General features: G+C 38.9%; 3 protein-coding genes across 4 annotated transcripts; 1 reads left to right on the top strand and 2 right to left on the bottom strand.

Annotated features, from left to right (window-relative positions):
- Positions 1 to 82: 82 nt before the first annotated feature.
- Positions 83 to 2,485, bottom strand: LOC149107647 (uncharacterized). The gene has a single exon (XM_089296061.1). It carries the CDS (start codon positions 2,483 to 2,485, stop codon positions 83 to 85), a length of 2,403 nt encoding a protein of 800 aa, XP_089152187.1.
- Positions 2,486 to 6,833: 4,348 nt separating this feature from the next.
- On the top strand, positions 6,834 to 18,012 carry LOC110065038 (alpha-N-acetylgalactosaminidase-like). Of its 2 annotated transcripts, XM_020772144.2 has the most exons (14): positions 6,834 to 6,977; positions 7,754 to 7,823; positions 8,177 to 8,258; positions 9,381 to 9,473; positions 10,480 to 10,516; positions 10,902 to 10,966; positions 11,443 to 11,607; positions 11,982 to 12,041; positions 12,236 to 12,337; positions 13,239 to 13,313; positions 14,399 to 14,463; positions 15,559 to 15,616; positions 16,466 to 16,576; positions 17,371 to 18,012. In XM_020772144.2, exons 1-14 carry the CDS (start codon positions 6,866 to 6,868, stop codon positions 17,503 to 17,505), a joined length of 1,230 nt encoding a protein of 409 aa, XP_020627803.2. In that variant the 5' UTR covers positions 6,834 to 6,865; the 3' UTR covers positions 17,506 to 18,012. The 2 variants fall into 2 exon arrangements, with proteins under 2 accessions (XP_020627803.2, XP_020627804.2); XM_020772145.2 differs by lacking the exon at positions 13,239 to 13,313.
- Positions 18,013 to 18,787: 775 nt separating this feature from the next.
- Positions 18,788 to 21,619, bottom strand: LOC110065043 (uncharacterized). Its single transcript, XM_020772149.2, has 4 exons — positions 21,413 to 21,619; positions 20,669 to 20,753; positions 19,981 to 20,104; positions 18,788 to 19,679 (listed from the first exon to the last, which is right to left on the bottom strand). The coding sequence occupies exons 1-4, from the start codon at positions 21,559 to 21,561 to the stop codon at positions 19,486 to 19,488; spliced, it is 552 nt and encodes a 183-aa protein (XP_020627808.2). The 5' UTR covers positions 21,562 to 21,619; the 3' UTR covers positions 18,788 to 19,485.
- Between the last annotated feature and the right edge of the window lie 883 nt (positions 21,620 to 22,502).

Raw genomic sequence — 22,502 nt, 5'->3', positions numbered from 1 at the left:
AATGCGAATCCTAAACGTGTCTGATAAGTACTTTCCACTGTCATCAAGTAAAGCTGGAAATGGAACATGGCACAAGCAGGGATTAGGAACAAATGATGATCTCGGACCCCTCAAGTAAGTCGGTCACAGGAGCGATGATCATATTGTAGAACAAGGTTAGATTCAGTTCGGGATCATCCTCACCCCTTCCTTGTCGCAAAGTGGCGAGCTCCTCTTCCGGAGAGACGACTGGTTTTGGCCCAATATCATTTAAAGATCGATCTTCGCAATCCTCTTCAGGTACAATACCAAAGCTGCGTAGGCTTTTAGCAAAAATATCCTCCAAGCTGTCAGATGATCCGGCAGCGATGTTGCTTTCATTTACTGTTATTGTTCGAAAATGGATGACTCCGCTTGTTTTGAGAATCCACAAAAAAATTTTCTTCTCATAATTAGAAATGTACAGACAAGAGCAGTTGCTTTCTTGTTTCATAATATTCTCTATGCCAATCCAAGATTGCTGATCAGCAGAGATTTGCCTTTCAACAGAGTACCGAGTTGCCATCAGGTCTGCCAAGGCCCTAGCGCGTGCCAACTCTGCAACATAAAGGGCTTTGTTAGGATTCCCCACAAATACAAAGAAGGCAGCAAGATTCCGATAAGGAAAGATGCGAATATCTGAAAGCGATACTTTAAATTGATCGTTGTCTCTTAGAAAAGCACGTAGAATTTCGCTTTTCTCCATACTCAAGACCAGATAGTCAAATGCTTCCTGAGTTTTTTTTCTGGTTGCCTTCACCGTTGTAAGTGCACAAAGACATTCAAACTCTTGGTCTAGGTCTCCAATATCTTGATTAATTGAAAGTGCCTTCTCGAGATAATCTTCAGCAACGACAGGTTCACCAATAGAATCAAACAACGTACCTAGGTTGTAGTAATCTGCTGCTTCTCCTGCTCTGTCACCAGTTTCTTTACTTATCACAAGTCCTTTCTTAAAATATTGTTTAGCTTTGTCATATTCACCAAGAGATTTAAACACATCTCCTAAGTTTCCGTAACAGAGTGCTTCTCTTGCTCTGTCACCAATTTCAACTGTGATTTCAAGTGCTCTGTCAAGATTTTCTTTAGCTTTCTCGTATTCACCACAAGATAGAAACTTAGCTCCTAAGTTTACGTACTCAGCTGCTTCTCCTTTTCTGTCACCAATTTCTCTCCTGATCGCAAGTGCTTTCTCATGATATTCTTTAGCTCTGCCATATTCATTAGCATGTTGAAACACAGTTCCTAAGTTTCCGTAACAGCTTGCTTCTCCTTCTCTGACACCAATTTCAATTGTGATCGCTAGTGCTTTCTCAAAGTACTCTTTAGCTTCGTCATATTCACCACGAGATAGAAGAATACTTCCTAAATTCACGAAATCTATTGCTTCTCCTTTTTTGTCACCAATTTCAATTCCGATCTCAAGTGCTTTCTCAACGTGCTCTTTAGCTTTGTCGTACACACCACGGGATAGACAAATAGTTCCTAAGTTTCCGTAACAGACTTCTTCTCCGGCTCTGTCACCAATTTCAATTCTGATTACAAGTGCTTTCTCAAGGTACTCTTTAGCTTTGTCGTATTCACCACGAGATCCAAAAATTGCTCCTAGGTTTCCGTAACAGAATGCTTCTCCAGCTCTGTCACCAGTTTCAATACTGATCGCAAGTGCTTTCTCAAGGTACTCTTTAGCTTTGCCGTATTCACCACGGGAATGAAAAATAGTTCCAATGTTTCCGTAACAGCTTGCTTCTCCGACTCTGTCATTAGTTTCAATTCTGATCGTAAGTGCTTTCTCAAGGTACTCTTTAGCTTTGTCGTATTCACCACGGGATAGAAAAATAGTTCCTAAGTTTCCGTAACAGCTTGCTTCTTCTGCTTTGTCACCAAATTCAACTGTGATCGTAAGTGCTTTGTCAAGATACTGTTTAGCTTTATTGTATTCACCAAGAGATGAAAACACAACTCCTAAGTTTCTGTAAGCGGCTGCTTCCTCTCTCCGGTTACCAGTTTCTCTCATGATCTTGATTGCTTTCTCATAAAGTTTTCCTGCCTCTACATATTTGCATTGTTTTTTATAGATCATGGCTAGTTTTAATGATAGAATGCCTTCTTCGCCTGTTTTTCCACACTCGTGATAAATGTCAAGAAGTTGCCTGCCGTATTTTACGGCATTTGTGTCATCAGAGATAAGAAAATACGCCAGGAAGATTGTTCCATAGAGAGCAATGGTAACTGATTTAACAAATTTCTCCTCCTTTTTTTTCGGCACCACATTATTTACGAAAATCAAGCATTCTTTGGCGACCTCTGTAGCTTTTACACCCCGACCGGTTTTGAGAAGGAAAGTTGCAATAGCCAAACCAACACAGATGACTTCCAAAACGTAGACTAGATTGTTCATTTCGTCCTCCTCTATAAGCCCTGTGAAAAGAAAATACCACTCAAGCTCCATAGTGTAAAATAACATTATACTTTTGTACTTCTTTCCACCTACGCGTATAAATGAGTACCGGCGAACTTAATGCTGGAGGTGAGCCTGGTATTGGCTCCTAGCTGGCCACCTTATGGAAGATAGGACACGTTAGTCCGACTCAGACTAGAAGGTTTTCACCTCGTGCTCAGGCTTTATCAGACCTTACCATTATAAAAAAAGTAACCTGAAGAAATTATAAATTCGTCCTTTCTTTACTAAATATGTTATCGACCGTGAATAGGAGAAATCAGTGCTGGGAACACACTTCAATTATCTTGGCTCCTGTGCCAGCCGAAACCGGCCTTGACGAGCATTGTCCTTTGTTCCCCTTCTGACGTCATCACCTTTGACCATAATTGGCATCATTTATACTTAAGTTCTGCAGGAAGAAAAGATCTTTCCAGTGGTACCCAAATCAGAGCGATTAGGTAAATTAAGCTTGAAATACGCGCGAAAAAGCTTCGAAATTTGAGTGAAACACTTGGAGGAAAAATTTCTTCGATTAAACTTCGCCATGTGATATTATGAATATCGCAAATACATACTTTTCAACTAACGGAGCAAATAATACAATATAAACTTCTTACGTCAGTAGTGTCCCCTTTGAAAAGTGCAAAGAACTTACGAAACATTTGGATGTTGTCGGCGAAATTCCAAGAAAACAGATGATAATCACAAATGCATGTGTTTGGTGCGTATGTGTGATGGGTTTAAACTATAACGCCGAGATACGGAATGTATACACCTTGAGGTTTAAACATGATTTGCACTATTCGGCTAGTGGAATGCGGGACTCGTTTAAAATTAATGCCGTAATAAGGAATGAAAAACAGTGAATCGTGATTCCTCTCTGAACTCTTCCCCCGGAGCTAAGAACAGGTCACAAAATCAACCTCTTCAGATTTATTCTTCGTTATATTCAGTGCCTCATTCCCCCAGCAGGGTAAAGTGATACGCGTAAATTGTCTACCTCGATGCGCCATGGTTACCCGTGTTTTAAATCAAACAAAATGAAACAAAGTTTTACCGAACAGTATTGAGTTTAACTCGGACTGGTTGAAATAAATGAGAAATTAGTTTTTCTTACCACAGTGAAGTTCGCATTGGAAAATGTCGAAACTGAAACAGTCGGCTTGTGTCTGAAAATTCCGAGAAATAGTATCATTACAAAATCGAGAGAAGTCTTAATGGAGCTAAATGAAGCTGTATAACAACGAATGAATTAGAGTTTGATCGGTAAGTGATGTTGCTTGTACAGAACATCCCAAAACTGACTTCCGTATTGGTGGCACAGTAAAGCCATGCAGTACATGTACACGGTAAAGAACATTTGTTTGTAGTATCATGGTACGATTTAAAGTTCTACTTGGTGTCGGTAGGTGGGCAGTTTCTTTGTCAACTAAATATAAAGGTGCGTTCTTGATCATTGTAGTCTATTCATAAACCTGAACGTAGGGAATCCGAAGAAGTGGTCGGGCGGGTCATGTAGCATTTCCTAGGGCAAATCACTAATAGACTGCTAGCAAATTTGTGCTAGCAGAGGTTTTAAACCCCGGAACTCCGCGTCTTGACACGACAGAGCATTACATAATTTGAGGAGGTTTTTGTGATATCTCGAATAATATGTTAAATGTTATCAGTGGAAGCCCAAATAATGCATCGTTTTAAACGAAACAAAGAAAGAAAAATAACGACAAACTTACCGTTGCGCAGAAGCCTGTGTTCAGTCTTTCGTTCTTCCAAACAAAAACTGTAGAGGTGCGTCTGTGTGTTACTGCTTATAACTGTGTTTCTAGCATAAATTATCCATCGTCAAAACCATTTCAGTTTCACAGCGTCTGACGTGCCAAGCGGAAACAAAAGAAACGAAATTTCTGTCTGCGCGTGATCTTTGCAGAAGATCATTTGAAAACCAGAAATATGATTAATAAAAACATAATTATAAAACATGACCGAGAACTTGGTAAGAAAGGAAAACTTTTTTTTCATAAATTATCGGTAAAAAATGACTCGAGGAAGAGTGGGCGGGTAAAATCCCGATCAAAAATAGACTCTTTTTGATCATATAAACATATATTTGAACATTGACTGAGTTATTGTAGTTAGTAGATGATATTGTAAGCTTGTGGTTTGTCATTGACTGTTTTTAAGATGTTACTTCAAGAGTTTCGATTATTGAGTGCTTTAACCTTCACCATTTGAAACTGAAAGATTTTACACTTGATTCAATACAGTGGTCACCAACTGGCAATGAAAATTTCACCGTATTAACGGGGTGGCCGTATTATACTGACGGCCGGGGATAGGATCAAAATTTTAAAACTGGTCTATTTTAAGTGACTTCTTGAGAGACATCACAACTCACTTCTAAACAGCTACCCTTTAATAAGCATTCAAAATGCAGGTATGATTTTACAAAAAGTTGAAAACTTCAATCAAAACCCACAATAATAACAATGGAAAGATGAACATAACTGGTTCGAGTGGCCGTATTATATCATGTATTAATGGGGTAAAATTATAGACGATTATACAGTTGGGATTTCAGAATGTGGCTGTTGGCCGTATTAACAGAGTGGCCGGATTAACAGGGTTTTCTTATGAGAAAATGTATGGGCGTTTCGCCGGGACAAAAAAGACTGGCCGTAAAAGACGAGGTGACGTTATAGAGTGTGTGCATTGTCACGTAATAAAAGATAAAATCAAAAGCCATTCAGTGGATAAAGTCAAGAAATGGTAATATTATAGACGATAAATTAGGAAGACAGTTCTCCAAGTTTAAGGTGTGTGCGTTGTCCCAAAGTTGAGATATTCATTCATTCATTCTGTTTATTTTACCTTTTTACTTAATGTACAGTATTTATAAATATTTTAATGTGAGGCTAGGTGACCTCTAGAAACCATCAGGCTTTTAGTCGAGGCCACCTCGTACGTAACAATACAGCCACCTCGTAGGCAACAATATTCGTCGAAATGTTCCGCGCAAAATTATAGAGCCTAGTATGGAGGCGCCATGTTGGAGGGCCTCCTTAGTCCTCCAATATGGCGGCCGGAAAATAGTGTAAACTTATTTCAGATGGCTATTTAGACAACTGATTATCAGAACCGAGTCAAACAAACATTTACAAAAGCACTTTTCCTAATACTTTAACTCCTAAAATGGCTAAAAATCACGAGATAAGTGTATATTTTTCGACAAGCGCGATCTTAGCTTCATGTCAAGCACCGCCATAACTCCGAAATTCAAAATGCACTGGTTTCCAAACGAAGGACGCTATTGAGCTGAACATGCTGGAAAGTTGCAAACAGATATAAATAAATTTAGTACCTCTTATGTCTGATGAGGATAAAACGTCTAGGGGCTCTTTAGTTTTGGATTTGAGAATTTGATGACGTCACGTGCACACACTCTATTACATTTTGCGGCGTAACATGGATCTAACGGGGCAAGCAAAATCTGACACTCGCCGGGTGATGCGCACCTAAGCGGGATTTTGTCGCTCAGGCTCCGTCTATTCCGTGGGGGGGGGGGGGGGGGGGGACTCCCATATAAAAAGGACGTGGGTGCTCGCCGACAATTTTGAAAAAGAACGCCTAAGAGGTACTAAGATCCTGTTTTGTGGGCGTGGCTTGAATTTTTTTTTTCACCCCTAATTGAGGTACCAATTCTAAAACAAGACATTTTCTCTCCTGTAATATATATTTTTTTCTGGCTCAATATCCTAAAAGGAACCGCAAAAGCTCCCGCTGTGGACCTTTTAAGGCTGAACACTCCAAGAGCTACCAAAACCGCTTTTTTTAACCCCTCCTTTTTTTATGGAGATAGATAGATAGATAGATAGATAGATAGATAGATAGATAGATAGATAGATAGATAGATAGATAGATAAACTTTATTTAAACACGATAATAATTAAAGCTAAAAGCTTGTGGGGTCGTGTATTTAAATTTAACGTAGCCCCCGGCGTCCACACCACGTCGGAAAAATTTGAAAGCGGCGTTTTCACTCTGAAAATGCTTCCAATGTCTCCCTTCCACACTACGCCTGAGGAATTCGAAGACTCCACGATAACAGATCATTTTGGATCTGTGGTTGAGAAAGTCTCCGACAGGACAACCACGTGATTATCAAAAAGCTCTGTTTTCGTGACGGATTAGTGTGGACGGTAGGCCAAACCGGAGAAATGAAGCTGCGTTTTCAAATTTCTCCGGCGTAGTGTGATGCACAGGATAAATGCTTGCGTGATAGATCTCATTAGCATAGCGTGACCAGACCTCACGCACAGGACCGTGAATTCTCGCATGATCAGTATCATTTACATTGCGTGACCGATCACACGGACGAAAGAGACTGGTAGCTCTTGTTTGCAGTGAATGAAAATGGCGCCTCGCAGTTGTTTGACGATCGTAATCGTTTCTGTCTTAACATTGCAAGCGTGCATTGTTGTGGAATCTCTAAACAATGGTTTAGCTCGGACACCACCAAGTAAGTCAGCAACATGACGTCTAAAAGTCGTATTTTTCGTTGTACCGTTTTGATCATTGTAGATCCCCTAGTTCGCTGGCTTGTCACATGATTCTCAGCAGATTGCAAGCTGTAGTTGGTAACTCTTTTCACCCGACTTTAACTTAAATCTCCATCACTCATTTGTTTTACATTTGAATTAAAACGTCATAAGTTTATATATTCAAACGCGAGAGTTAATCTTCAAGGTTAGTACATTTCAGCTTTGATATATTTCTTAGTCCTTTGGGTACCTTGCGAGTGGAGGTCCCTTATAGGAAGATCGAAGAGACCTCTCGCAGGATGTCCTTTGGGATAATAAGCACATTGTTTTAAAACGATATTCATAGCAAGGTTATATCATTTCCGTTCTTGATATTGAGAGTTCAGTGTAGATCGAGACAGAAATCTGGACGATTTTTGAATTATGATCTTTATCACCATTCAATTGCAATCCAGTACTCTAAGGGGGAAGGGGGGGGGAGGGGCGGGGGCTATGGGAAGGGGACAGGTGTGGGGTGGGGCAGGATGAGGGACAAAGTGATGGTGGTTCTGTCTTGTGGGGGGGGGGGGGGGGGGGCATGGGGGCAGAGTTGTGTTGGGCCCTTTCTTACTCCGACAAGGCAAGGGGGAAACATCTCTAGCCTAAGTGTCTGGACAAAATATTTAGCACAAAAGGAGAGAGAATTAAACTAGAAAAGTAGGCTTAAGGGGAAGTGAAACATTAAATTAACTTTGACTTTTCTTTCCGATTTCAGTGGGATGGATGGATTGGGAGAGATATCGCTGCAACATAGACTGTGTAAACGATCCAGAAAATTGCATTGGGTAAAGCTATCTAGTTATCAGTTGTAATGTTATAGTTACAGTTGTAGGAAAGAAGAGAATTAACTCTAAAGTAATTTGAAGTGCTGGAGATCAACTCTCAGCATTTGTTGACAAAATTATGGTGGCCATTTGGAATGGGTTAATGTTCAGGTTTGCTTGAGTCCTTACATGTACATGTACTGTGTATTTGTACAGGTTTAATGGTGATAAATGCAGAACAGAATAGCATGCCATTTCTTAAACCCTGACCATAGATTTAAATTTATCCGATCAGGATCAGGAATAAACAGTTAAAAAAAAAACAGTCTTAAAACAGGTTTCAAAGACAATGAATAATATCCTTGCCCTTTTAGTGAAAAGCTGATTTTTGAGATGGCAGATCGCATGGCTGAGGATGGTTTTAAAGAGGCTGGCTATGAATACGTGTCCATTGATGTGAGTACTTATCTTCTGACCTATTATCAACCATAAGGCCATTCCAGAAAATATCCATGCCCACCCTCTGGAAAGTCATGGGAAATTCTGACTGGGACGGGTAGGGTCTTCAAAGCCCAAAAGTTTAAAGGAAGGAATGAAGCTAAACTGGGATTTCTAGAGGGAGGAGGTTCAAACCACACATGTTGGTAAGAAGGGTATGGATATTTACGCAGACATGTCTTGAGCACTATACGGTTGCCCTAGCATCTTCGCCTGGGCATCTTTGTAGCAACGCAACTGGTAGTTTTGAGGCCTGGTGGAGTAATTATTTATCATGAATTGGAAATTGAAAATTTCAGAAATGGTGCTTTGTTGTGGTCTGTTTGTATTAGTTTGATTAGACTGTACTACTAAGTTTCTGTAGAACTTTAGAAAACAGCCCTAAGAAAATACACGCGTTGATTTGTTAAATATTGTGTTTCTATAACTCGATAGAAACACAGAACTAGCATGAGCTGTTGATGTAATGATGGTGTGAGCAAAGAGAATTTACATTTTGATGATCAAAGTAAACAAGTTGTTTCCCTTTGTTTCATTGTGGTGTTTTCTAAGACAAATAGAAACATGTTCTCCATGTTTCTATTGAGTTATAGAAACACTTGTGAAAGTTTAATTTGGGAGAACTCGAAAAAGCTGTGGAAACACTCGTCTACGGCTCGTGTTCCCATAGCATTTCCCCTTCTCCCAAACTTCCACTCGTGTTTCTAAAACTCAATAAAAACATGGTGCATGTTTCCTATTTCTTAATTATCACATTATAGAGTTGAGTTGACCAGCTTCTCCTCAATGCCCGCCCCCTCCCGCCCGTGGGAAAAAAAATTTGTATTTATTAGTGTATTGATAAGTACATGGTGATGAGAAAAAATCCTGGCCATGTTATAGATAGGGAAGGGGTTACTTTATACAGCTGCAAGATGGCCATTCAATAAGTGGTAGTCAACTGTAATAAATTAACTGGGTCAAATCATATTGCTATTCATGAGTTTTAAGTAGTTCTTATTGCTTTTCCAAGGTGGTTTGTCTGTGTTATCTGTTGGAGTAAGTTTTATCAGGCTTGTAATGAAAGATATTATTTTCTAGGATTGTTGGATGTCTCACAATCGCACTTCTGATGGTCAGTTACAACCAGACCCTACAAGATTTCCAAGTGGAATGAAAGCTCTTGGTGACTATGTAAGCATGTTATCACTCCCTTGCTCTTTTAATGCCTGTCATATTTCATCAAGATTTTACCTTGATCAATCCAGATCATGTTTACTGTAGGTAGTGTTTTAGTCGACACTATCTACCAATATATCAACGGACACTCGGTCAATATGTCGGCCTTGTATCGGCCTTGAATCAGCTGAGTGTTGACCAATACATGACCAAATGACAGCTGGTTGAGTGTCAGTTGATTATTGGTTGAGTTTTGTTTTGGTATCGGTTGAGTATTGGTCGATATATCAGCTGATATGTGTGTTAGTCAAGTGTTGGTTGAGTAAGATGCGACATACGGACCGATACTCAACTGATACTCGATTGACATTCGATGAATACTCGACTGATAATTATTCAACTGACACTCAACTGACTGTTGGCCGATATATATCATCAATCCAACTGTCCTCTAAAGAGACCTTGTTCATTCATCTGGATGCAGTGCTTCCAATTTCCCAGCTCATCGATACATTTTCTCTGGACCCTTTCTCTGGACCCTTTAAATCCCAGGAGTGAAATATGATGTCTCGACATTAAAATTCCAATATATTTTCATGCAAATCTGTGACAAAAATAAAGAAAATCATCAGCTATGTGATACTGCCTTGATTTATCTCCAAATTCTGCTCACTTGATTTGCATGAATTTATTTGTCCATTTTCTTCTTAGGTTTTTAGGTTTGATGGAGAAGATCTTATATGTCAAAATGGTCAAGACAGTGTTTTATTGCATTGAAAAATTTTCTCCCAATTGAGAAAATTTGTCAAGAACAGAGGGGTGCTGGCAGCTACCTTCAGTTTCCTTTGTATCGATTTGTATCTTCAACTCTCTTCTTGATATTTAGAAATGTTTTAAGACGTGACTCTCAGATTGCGCTTAAAAAACAACTTTTCTCCCATGTTCATCATGTACTATTCCTAGACATTCTAACAAAGCTAAAAATTGTCAATTTTAAATAAAATACTTTCTTCTGTTTCAGATTCATTCAAAAGGATTAAAGTTTGGAATATATGCAGGTAGATAGTTTTGAGAAGAAAGCTCCTGAAGCATTTGCACAAAGGACACATCTTCTTAAATTTAGTTGTTATAAGATCTATCTTTCAGATGTAGTTGGAACGGCTCTGAGATCAACAGTTTGCTAGAAAAAAATAAATTATTATTTTTACTAGTGAAAGTCATTTGAAGGGTACATAATGTTGAAAAATACCCTTGGCTAATTAAATAATTCCAATTTGGGACTTTTTCTAGGGAGCTGTCTGGGTGTGGTCAGTACAATCTCAGCCATTTTATGGAGACCTTGCACCCAAATCGGAACCAATTCATCTGGAGTCGTCCACACTCATGATTAGATCACTGACCCTAACATAAATGTTGTAATTGTGTCAAAACATTTCTTCTCAGATTATGGGACCAAAACATGTGCAGGATACCCAGGAACTATTGATCACATTCAACAAGATATGGATGTAAGTTGACTGGGTAGTTTATCTTAATGTTTCTCTTGGTCAGTTTAGCTGGAAAACCCAAATACATGTAGTAAACAGTGAATAGTATTAATGCATGGCAACTGCATGCATATTTGATAGTCTGAATAGTCATGAATGGTGCGAATAATCTTGAATAGTGGTGTATAGCTACAGATAGGCAATCCAGAAAGCCTAGTTAGCTGTAGTTCTTCAGTTAGCCTGTATAGCACTGACTTGACAGTTGTTAACTCTCAATCTAGTAATTATTTTAAGGGTAACTACAGTATTTTGCCCCACCTTGGAGAAGTGTTTTCCAGGCAAGCAAGTTGAATTTAGCTTGGACATCCCATGTATAGTTCACACATCTACCTCAAAGAGGTGGCCACCACACTACTTGGTCTCTTATGAGAGTGGCAAGTGCTACATTCTTTTCTTGTAAACACTGATTTTGTTGTTCATTTCTTGCATGTTTTTAGACATTTGCCGCCTGGGGAGTTGACTATCTTAAGCTGGATGGTTGTTATAGTGACCCTGACAAGATGGACACGGGTTACCCAATGGTCACTAAAGCTCTTAACAAAACAGGGAGACCAATAGTATTTTCTTGTAGCTGGCCAGCTTACCAAAGTTCCACAAGAACGGTAAGAGTATTTGTAAATAATAATAATAATACTAATATTTATTTATACAGTGTAATAAACACTGTCAGTGTAATAAACACTGGTATCAAAGGAGGTCCTGTTATTAGAGTACATAAGTAAAAATGCAAAAGGTCTGGAAGGTAAAAGTTCACTTAGAAAATTGTCACATGGCCAAAAAATATATAAAAGAAGTATGCATCTACACATACATGTAAATCTTATTATCTAATTAAGGAAAAAGTCTTTAGTGTCCCTTTAAACTCATTTGTAACTCTTTAGTGCCCCTTGAAACTCATTTGTGATGAGTTCTTCTGGGGAAAAAAAGCATAAACTTTTAATGTCAGTTGTAAAATTAATTTTGTGTAATTTTTCAGCCTAACTATACATGGATTGCTGAAAACTGCAACTTGTGGAGAAACTATGATGATATTCAGGTATTGCAAATTTTGATTTGTGCAATAACCATTCCATACAACCTTTGGTGTTATGTCAGGTAGTCAGTGTTTTTCATCCATTTGGACAAAAGGCAGTGCAGATACAATGTCCAACCTGTTTATTTACCCATTGTTATACTTAATAATATGCACAGAATAATAGTCAGAGTGACATTGAGGTGTCTATTTTGAAGGATTCTTGGCAGAGTGTGACAACAATAATTAAGTGGTATGGTGACCATCAAGACGAGATGATTCCTGTGGCAGGACCTGGAAACTGGAATGATCCTGATATGGTAACTAGAAGGCTAAATATCTGGTCAATGGGGCTAGATTAATCCTGTGTTGCCAGCATTAGCGTTTTCTTTTTCAACAACAAAGACTGGCTAGAGATACAGTCTATTAGTGCATCAGTGAATGAGTGACTGATTGACTGAGTACGTCAGTCAGTCAGTCAGTCAGACACTCAGCCAGCCATTTAGTGTGTTGGTAAGTTAGTTAGTTGGTTATTTGGTCAGTCAGTCAATCAGTCAGTCAGCAGTTAGCCATCTAGCTAGTCTGTCTGTCCATCCAACTGTCAGACAGTCAGTCAGTCAGTCAATCAGTCAATCAGTCAGTCAGTCAGTCAGTCAGACAGTCAGTCAGTCAATCTGTCAGTCAGTCAGTTAGTCAATCAATCAATCAATCAGTCAGCCAGTCAGTCAATCAGTTGGTCAGTCAGTCAGTCAGTCAGTCAGCAAGCTATCTAGTGAGTCCACTATTCACTCAGTCAGTGATTAGTGTGTCACTCAGTGACTTGGTCACTCAGCCAGTCCATCAGCGAGTCAGGTGCAGTCACTTGAATTGTATAAATGATGGAATTTCCAATTGGTGAAACCCAGAGCATTAGACCAATTGAAACAAGCCTGGTATACAAATGTACTGGCAAAGCATACTAGAAAGGTTATGCAAGTGCACCTTGTTACATAAAATGTTTCTCAACATCAAAGTTTCACATATTTGGCAAAAGTTTTCTCTTACCAAGAAAAGAAAGTGACTCATTGAAAAAAATGTTAAGCAAAATTATCAAATTTGGAAAAGCGTTGCCAAACATTGCTCTTCCAAAACCACAAAATTAAGCTGCAGCAGCAATTTCATTGCAAAGGACATTTTTATTTACCTGATGTAAAATTTAATGTAATTGTCTTTTATCCTCAGCTTATTATTGGTGACTTTAGTTTAAGTTATGAACAATCCAAGGCACAGTTTGCCATGTGGTCCATCATGGCTTCAGTAAGTAGACTTGGTGTCCAAATGGATTATACACTTTCACAGACTGTATTTACTGTTACTGCACTTTTCAATTAATGTGCAAACGCTTAAGTTTAAAATTTAAGATAATGTTAAAAATTTAAAATTTAAGTCTACTACAACCCCTGGAAATGATCTTCTGAACCTGTTGATGGGAACTGCTGTTTCTCTTAAATTCTGCTAAGATGATAGACAATAGCGAAAAAATGTGATTGTGATCATTGATTTGAGTCAGGGAATGCTCTTGTTTAAGTGTAGTGTGCATGTTATTGAAAGGTGTATGCCAATACATACACAGTAATGTGAGTAGTCCCAGGGGTTGGAGGGAGTCCCATTTTTAAGTAACAGGATTGATTGGCAGAAATTTTGAAAAAAAGCCCCTGTAAGGTACCAATATCTACCAGTATCTAAGGGTAATATAACTCAAATTCATTTTACCTCTAACAGCTGAATAAATATGGAGTCTATCATAGATGATTGATGAGTGACAAATGACATCAGCTGGCCAAGAGCCCTGTCCAATAGAAAACTTATTAAATTCTTTCAATAAATTCCTGTTTTCAATTATCCCTCAAAGATATTAACTACATGCTTTTAACCTCCCATGTATATTTTAGCTGGAAATTGCCTTGTATTTTCATAACTTGGGCGATTGATCAGTTTAGAAGAGTTCAATAGATCCTTTGCATAAATGGTGCCTAAATGTTAATACCAATTCTTTATACATCCTTAGCCTTATACTTATGTTTCCAGACAGGATTTTTTGTATGAATGTGAGGCTTAGGATGTATAACTGTTATTCAAATTCGGCACCAGTTATGCAAAGGGCCTATGGTACACGTAGTTTGCATGTAATTACACTTTTAAGTTTTTCAAAATAACTTTTAATTGCTGAACCCACTGTCAAAGCATCTAGAATCTGACGGTAACCTAGAGTTTATCCCACAGCTTTTGTGATTCACCAGGTTGTGTAAAGCCAAGCAAAATACAGATAGCTAGTGTGGAAAGTATTAATAGTACTTAATACGCAGTAAATAATGTTTTCGCATATTATTTGTTTCTCTTAGCCATTGATAATGTCCACTGATCTTCGTAGCATTTCTCCTTGGGCCAAAGAGATTCTCCAAAACAGGTGATGATTTCTGATATTTAAATTTAGTATTCTTTGAACAAATTCCGAGTTACTGCACACGTGTCATAAAGAACATGTTAATTTACTGCAAAGCTCAGCACTGAAGTTATAAAGGAAACGTTTCATTAGGTTGTTAGGTTTCAGTGAGAGGTAAAGAGGGTTAGGGGGTGGGGTGGGTAGGGAGAGAGTGCGAGGGAGGACACAGATCATATACCCCATGGGGAAACTATAATAATTACCAATTCTTTCCATGACATTTCACATAAAATTAGTTTTTGTAACAGCAATTAAACTCATCACAAATAGATGAGCTTGGGAACTGGTGCCTGAAAAGTTAGTGGGGAGCAGAAGCCGTGAGCGGAAGGGGAGGTATCCATGGCAACCCTGGAAGCGGGAACCACCCCCAAAGGCAGCCGCTAACTGGCACCGTGACAGTGAATGAATCAGTGGAAACAACGTACCTGACCCATACTCACCTAGAGACCAGCGACTAAGAGGGAGGGACGGGAAGGGGCGAGAATCCGCAAAGATTCGCCAAAATACAAAGCTAATGATCCGCAACGATCAGCTGGCAGCACAGCACGTGCAATACAATGTGCCACAACAGCCCTGCAAATCTCCAGAGGGCCGCCCCTTAAGTCACGTAGTGTAAAAGGGGAAACCGCTGACTGCATTGGTTTGAGTCTAACTTTGCCTAAATCACATTTAGCCACATGAAAATTGTTTAATTTAGAGTCAGTCACATTTGCCCATCGCTTATGTACTGCTAAAGATCAATATGATTGTTAAATATGAATCTTTTCCGTTAGTTGTAACCAAAAAGTTGTCACCGATTTCCATTACACTTTCTGCATGGAGACTTCATTACATTCTGTACTCTGGAATGGCCCAGACAGAGAGGTCTAGTCATGTAACTTACGGCAGGAATAAGTAAACTGAATCCGCTTGTGCGGCAGGATAAGAACCAACATTGTGGCAAATGTTTTTTGGGGGGTTATTTTCCAGTTAACAAGATATTTGTTTTAAATTCGGGATAAAAGTTAGACTTTGCCTTATGCTATCTACGACTCTGACATCACTTACCATATTTTGCAGTGAAGTGATTGCTGTCAATCAAGACAAACTAGGAAAAATGGGTCGAAGAGTTCTCTTGGTAAGGCATTAAAGAATGTGAAATATAGTATTATTTTATTGCATGAACAGGAGCTTTTTTTTAAATTTTACCCTTGTTAACTCAATTGTATTGGGAACTAAACAAGCTGGGGGAAGTTTGGGAGAACAAGAAATACTGTCAGTGGTAACTCGTGTTTCTATCGAGTTTTAGTATAAATCTACTAGCGTTCTATAATGAATTCCGTTCACTTTTTTGGCTACGCTACTTACTATCTATTCTGTGATAGATAGTGAGTAGCGTAGCAGTGTGCCCTTGTTAACAAAATGACGGCCGCTTCTTTACGTTTTGAAGTGCCTATGAAGAAGATGTAGATGAACTTTTGAACGACTAGTAGATTTATGCTAATAAACAATTAGATTATTCACTCTCGATTTCTATGCGTGATAGAAATCTCGAGCTCATAATCTAATTGTTAGATAAAAGAAGGGCTTTCAGCCCTCGTATCTTACCTGACAGGACGTTTTCATTCGAGGATTAAGAGACCCAAGTTTCTCCGTTTCTACTACACGGCAATCATTTGCGTCTTAGCACCTTGTCAAGCAAATAGGTGATGGCGAGAATGGCGAAAATCCAAGTCTATGTTTGTACAACCAAAATCTCAGAACTAGTCTAAGAGATATGTGCTGTAGTCCTAAAGAATTTTTGATATTTTGAGCATAGCGCTGGCTGAAAAGGTTTATATAAAAATCAATACAACACAAACAGAACAACACAATCTCAAGAAGACAGCCTCAGATATCTTACCATGACAGTGTTAATTGCCTTACTCTGATCTTTAACTGATTTTACGTCCAGCTTAGTGAGAAATGTTCTCATGTTGTATGTTAGGTTGGAAACAAAGAGATCTGGGCACGACCTTTAACTGACGGCTCAGTAGCTGTGGTGTTATTCTCACATTCTGTCTCTACGCCAGAAATAATGGAAGCGAGTTTTCAATTGGTAAGAAATTTAGCTTGTGAAACATATCCCAGGATTAGCCTAAATGGTTAGCGAGCTATACTCGAACAGTCTGGATTCAACCTTGTGTTGCCTTCTTTGGCGAACCTCTCAGGTCTTATAACGCCTCTCTGACATAAATGGGTACTGGTGAGTTGTTATGGCAACCTGACATATTCCTTGGGAGGGCGGGGGGAGACCTGTGAGGGACTAGCATCCCATCCAGGGGAGAGTAGCAATGCTCCTCATCGCTCGATTTGGTATCAAAATTGTTTAACATACAGTGGAACCCCCGCCTTACGGTCACCTCTTTATTACGGCCACTTTTTTATGTCCCGGCGAAACGCCATACATTTTCCTATAAGAAAACCCCATTAATGCGGCCACCCCGTTAATACAGCGAACGGCCACATTCTGAAATCCCAGTCTGTATAATCTTTATAATTTTACCCCGTTTATACGGCCACTCAAACTAGTTATGTTCATCTGTCTATTGTTAATATCATATGTGCTGATTGAAGTTTAGATTTTTTTTAAAGTTATATCTGCATTCCCGATGTTCACTCAGCTAAAGAACAGTTGTTTGGAAGTGCAATTGTGATATATTTGTGAAGACTTAACTCAATTTAGACCAGTCATGAGGTTAAATCACCCTGCCCTGTTAATACGGCTACCCCGTTGATACAGCCAAATTTTCATGGCTCGTTGGTGACCGTATTAACGGGGTTCCACTGTAGTCCCAGGTTAAAGTAATGTGTAGAACATTGACGATCAAATCTCTGTGTCCGTTGTTCTAGGTTGGATTGTCTGCTTCACGTGCTGTGGCACGTGACCTGTTTGAGCACAAGGATCTTGGGATATTTAGTTTAAGCTTCAGTGCCACTGTCAACCCGAGTGGGGTGGTGATTGTCAAATTGACACCTCTGATGTAGAAGACGTGGATCATTCAGACAACAAGTGATAATAAATTGAAGCAAAATTATTAATTTGTCCTTGACAGTTTTGGCCAGGAAACAACTTTTCCTTCTGATTATTTTTGTTATAGCTTAAAGCAAACAATTGATCTTGTGAGAGGATAATCTTAGAATTACAGACATATTGATTTCTTGTCCAGAGAGGATTCAAGGACAGTACGTGAAGTTTCGCCTAAAACGTAAAAGACTTAGCTTTGGAGTAAAAAGCAGAAATTATTATAAAAATTATGCGAACTTACAGACAAACATTAACTTTTCTTACTCTTTTTGTACTCCATTTGTATGTTTTTGTATGCTTCTTATTTCTAACTAGGCATTGTCTGTCGTGGCTTTTTTTTTGTTGTTGTTAGAAAAAAATAGAACGTTTGCTAAAAGGTTTTCAGTGTTAGTCAAATTGTAGATAAAATGTTAATGTAATCAGTGCAAAGTAGAGTTGAATTAAAACTTAGAAGTTTGTTATTCTCACTCGCCCCGTGGAGTATTGTGCAGCTTGGTGTCGACACATTATTTAAACCCATCTTCATGGCTAAGAAGGGTATTACAGCTGGTCAGAATTTTAAAAGAGGCAGCTGACAATAGGCGGCTTGTTGAAAACGGTCTATTTTAACAGCTTTATAAAACTAGGGTGCTTTGTGAAGCGTTCAACTGTCAATTACCCCCGCGCAAATATCGTAGCTGAAGCGCCTTAAATCAAGGTGAAGTCTTAAAGTCACTGCACCAAAACAAAACGTTTCTCGTACCACTGAAGCTTATATGAGTATTTAGGAGTATTTGTACTCCCCTGGATGGGCTGCTAGTAAGTTTATTGTAGAGTCCCCGCCAGCATTTAATCAGCTGGTTGCTATTAACCACGAACACAACACAATTACCACAGGGTACTAAGTAAGCATTACGCCGAAAGCGTAGCGCCTTAGATCAAACGTATCGTGAAGTGTGTAAATCGATTTGAAGATACCTCTGATAAGTTAGTTGAAGATGTTGCTTTTATGCAGGTCAAAGGGCGGTCTTAAACGCGCTATCGTGAACCTCAAATTGAGTATTGAAGCCGGATGTGCGTGCTTTGATTCTTAACAAAGGGGAAAAAAGAAACAGCTGGTTTTAGTACAGTGTATCTCACACAAGTTCGTCGAAATCACAACTCGGTGATATGTAACGCGAAGAGTCATTACTGAAGAGTTTGCACGCGATGTAGACCTATTTAATTGGTGGCTCGTTCGACATAAAACCTCCAGAAATAAACTTTTTTTCGTACTTGTCTTGGCATTTTTTTTTATTATGATTTAAAACGAAGATAGATAAAATTTTTAACTTACAAACTGTGACGCACTCTTAAACCTGTAATAGCGTGCAGTTATCGCGCCTTGTTCCACAATTAAGCTCTGTTTCCTAACCTACTTCTAAAACCTGGTAAGGAAATCCTTAAAAAAATATATATTTTCCTTCTGCCTTCTTTTAATTAATTTACAATGGATAAAAGTTGAATATCCAGTAAAAAGTTGCCGTTTTCAATGCAACAAATTTACTAGCTTCAAAATCTAGAAGGATGGAAAGAAATCTTAAAAATGGCCGAACGGGTTATAGATAAAATTATATTGTAATTACCTTGTAACATTTTTCTTGTTGCGGGTGTTCGCCATTTTTTTTTTTTTACAATTTCAGCGGTTTCTAAACTAGCCCCCTCAAAACAGCGTTCATTGGAAGAAGTAGTGCAACTTAATTTCGTTTGAAATGTTTTGCACCAGGGTCCGCTTTCAAACACAGGCAAAAACAACTCTGAAATTGCCTCATTCGATTCTCGCAAGTTAGTTTTTGCTTCAACACAAAAACGAGGCTATAATTTTGCAGCCTCGTATTCATGTTCAAGTCGTTAAATCTTGCGCTCGAATATAGAAGTTGCTACGCATATCAAAGTTTCAAGTTTGTGATTTGACGATTCATTTATCCTCTTTTCCAGCCTGGTGGGTTCTGATAAGGTATGTTGCAAGGGCTCATTTGCGAAAAGTTCCACCCATTCTGTGTCCAAGTAGGTCCACAAGGATAGCCATCGGGCTGGTTTGAGGCGGGTTCATCTTGTACAATGTCACTTGGGACTTTCTGTTTGATTAGTTCATTCATGAATCTTTCAATAGAAGCTGACGGAGAAAAGGGAAGAAAAAATATTTTAGGGAGTCGGTCAAACCTTTAGTAGAAATACCGTCTCTTATCCACTCCTCCAACCTACCCCCCTACCCCATCCTCGACTACTTTCCACCAAAGTAGATAGTATTACAATTGTCATTACTGTAAATCTACTAGCATTATATCACGAATGCTGTTCTCTGATTGGCTACGCTACTCACTATCTATTCTGCTGTAGATATTGAGTAGCGTAGCAGTGTGCGGTTGTTAACAAAATGAAAGCCGCTTCTTAACTTTAATGCAGACCTATATTACCTTTGTCTTGGTTACCGCTGTACTCTCCAGCGTATTGCCCTTTTCGGAATACTTTCAGCTGCGGCCAGCTGTGTACATTGAACCTGTTCTCACAGATGCTCCTTCCCTCGCCGAAACAGTCAATCTGTGAAGCGGTTGAATTAAAAAAGTTACTGGCCTAAATTAAGCTTTAATTTTATCTACCATATCTGGTATCTGATTTTTGATCTCGTTTCAGTTAAAACGTTCCCCTTGTTTTTAAAGGAGATATTGTGGAGTAAAATCGACGATACCTTATTATCGTCTTATTTTCACTTATCACACCCTAGCGAAGCCCTTTGAATTTAAATGACCTAAAGTGTGTTTTAACAGAAAAATACTGAAACAAGCATAGCTCGAGTGCCATATAATAAACTACTTTCTAACCTAGCTTGCTCAAGCCATATTGGGGAATATTGGCCCCTGGTCGTGTTTTGTAGGGACCTCGTTACGCTTGGTCCGTACTGCCACGATCTCGGGCCAATATTCCCCAGTACCGCCCTTGCGCTCGGTTAGTAAGAGGTTATCACCCGAGGACACATAACAATTAACCCGACCAGCAATAGAACCCAGACCGCTCGCGCACTAACCATCATGCAACTGCGACAGCCATGTTGATAACTGAACTCCAAACGTGGTAAAGGTGCTGTCGGTCATCGTAAACACTAACCTTGGCGAAAACAAATTTTCCTTTCCGTGCAAAGTCTTTAGCTGCACCTTCAAAATCAGGCTTCAGTTTGGCACAATCACTGCACCTAACAAGGGAGGAGTGGGCATTAGTTTTTCATTTGATTCCAAGGTCTTAAAACAATGTTGTTTCATACGTGAGGTTAAGTTTGGTTTGTTGTGTTTATCGTTTAGTAAAACAAATCTAATGATGAATCAGTGTCTGTACTTGGTGACGACTCACAGACAATGGACGAAATCATGTAAAAGACAAATAAAACTGGAAGAAAAGAAAACATCCTGAATTCTCCAAGAAGACAAATTAAACTCATTTGTCAATATGCTGATCTGATTTTCCTAAAAGTTCATTTGAAAGTTCGTTTCAATTTACTACTAAAATGAGAGTCTCGTTCAATAAGGCTTCCAAGAGGTTTACTTGTCTCTATTAAACTAAAAATATGTACACAATATTTTGTATTTTGTTAAGGTCAGATTAAATAAAAAGAAGATAAAGGAAAGTTAGGAACTGCCCTACCTGTATGGTAAATGACCTGCGAATAAAACATCTCACTGGCTTTATAATAATCCGTTTGTCTTAAATTCAACGATTCAAATCAAACAATGACAAAACGATCTACTTCATTTTATTCGTAAAAGATACACTCACTTTCAGGTCTCTTCAGAATCTTCCTTTCGTTGTTTAAATGCTACATGAAAGAATTTCAAACTGGCGACAATATGAACTTACCACGGCGCGTAGAAGTCAACCAACATGGTTTCTTTGTCTTTAAGGAAATGATCAAAATCTGCATCGCTTAATTTAAACACCGGGTCAGCTGGAGCACATAAACCCTGCCCGAAAAGGGACAGGACAATTGAAAATATTATCGATAACATCGTCAAATTTCCTGTTCAGTTTGTAGAACGATATGAAAGAGAATTCTTAATGTTGATATGAAGTACACCAACATTTTACGTTTCATATGTCATTTTATTGTAATCTGATTGGTTAAGTTTGTCGTTGTCACCTATCATTGAGTGGTTTTCTTGTTGCATCACGTAATTTAAAAAGTGTTAATTTTTGCAGGACTCGATGTTGACTGAAAGTCTTATAAGCTCACACCTGTTTATTTTTCCCTAACATACATCTTGCTGCGGCTTTGGTCAATCCTACTAAGAAGAAGAAACACAAACAGAAAGCTAATCGTTTTTTAGGACAGTCAAATTTTTTCAGGTTCATTTGTTTTTAAGTGATGGTCTTTTTGTTAATTGACTGAAGTGATGCACTCCGACAGGTGCTCAATTTGTTTTACTATTGAATTAACTTTTAACCTGTTGGTGGTTTGGTTACTAAACAAAAACGCTGAACCTGTCATATGTTTGTAGTATTGTTTATTTTGAAGTTCTTGGGTTGTCGAGCGCAACTAAAATCAACGTTTAACACAGAGCCCGGCAATAACTTCGGATTGAGCCGTTAGAAGATTCGCCAGACTTCTTCAGTCATGAGTAGCATAAACACACAACCAATTGCAAGCTCGGGAAAATACGTAACCGATAGCAAGCGCGCGAAAATACGCAAGCGATCGCAAGCGCGGGAAAATAGACAACCGATTGCTAGCGCGCGAAAATACGTACGTACGCGAGGTCACGAGTGGTTTGGTTTTACTTTTGATTGGTCGATAAAGCAGGATGATTCACCTGATTGGTTAGAGGTTCACAGGAAAGCAAGAGAAGTCAAATCAAGAAAAAGACTGCTACATTTGATAGTTTTCCGTATAACTTGTGAGTCCACGCTAGTTTCGCGCAACAATTTTACCGAAGACAACTTGACAGGCGTG

The sequence above is a fragment of the Orbicella faveolata genome, unplaced genomic scaffold (assembly GCF_042242905.1).
Source record: "Orbicella faveolata isolate gen_17 unplaced genomic scaffold, um_ofav_v1 contig_26, whole genome shotgun sequence".
NCBI classification, from domain to species: Eukaryota; Metazoa; Cnidaria; class Anthozoa; order Scleractinia; family Merulinidae; genus Orbicella; species Orbicella faveolata.
This window is presented reverse-complemented; position numbering and strand designations above follow the sequence as displayed.

What these genes read in the sequence shown, in the direction of transcription:
- LOC149107647 (XM_089296061.1), bottom strand. Translation starts at nt 2,485, where the DNA reads ATGTTATTTTACACTATGGAGCTTGAGTGGTATTTTCTTTTCACAGGG.
- LOC110065038 (XM_020772144.2), top strand. Translation starts at nt 6,866, where the DNA reads ATGAAAATGGCGCCTCGCAGTTGTTTGACGATCGTAATCGTTTCTGTC. An exon ending in TTTAGCTCGGACACCACCAA is followed by an intron (nt 6,978 to 7,753) that starts GTAAGTCAGCAA and finishes TTCCGATTTCAG; the next exon opens with TGGGATGGATGGATTGGGAG. An exon ending in TGGGTCGAAGAGTTCTCTTG is followed by an intron (nt 15,617 to 16,465) that starts GTAAGGCATTAA and finishes GTTGTATGTTAG; the next exon opens with GTTGGAAACAAAGAGATCTG.
- LOC110065043 (XM_020772149.2), bottom strand. Translation starts at nt 21,561, where the DNA reads ATGTTATCGATAATATTTTCAATTGTCCTGTCCCTTTTCGGGCAGGGT. An exon ending in GTTGACTTCTACGCGCCGTG is followed by an intron (nt 20,754 to 21,412) that starts GTAAGTTCATAT and finishes CTCCCTTGTTAG; the next exon opens with GTGCAGTGATTGTGCCAAAC. An exon ending in CAGCGGTAACCAAGACAAAG is followed by an intron (nt 19,680 to 19,980) that starts GTAATATAGGTC and finishes TTTCTCCGTCAG; the next exon opens with CTTCTATTGAAAGATTCATG.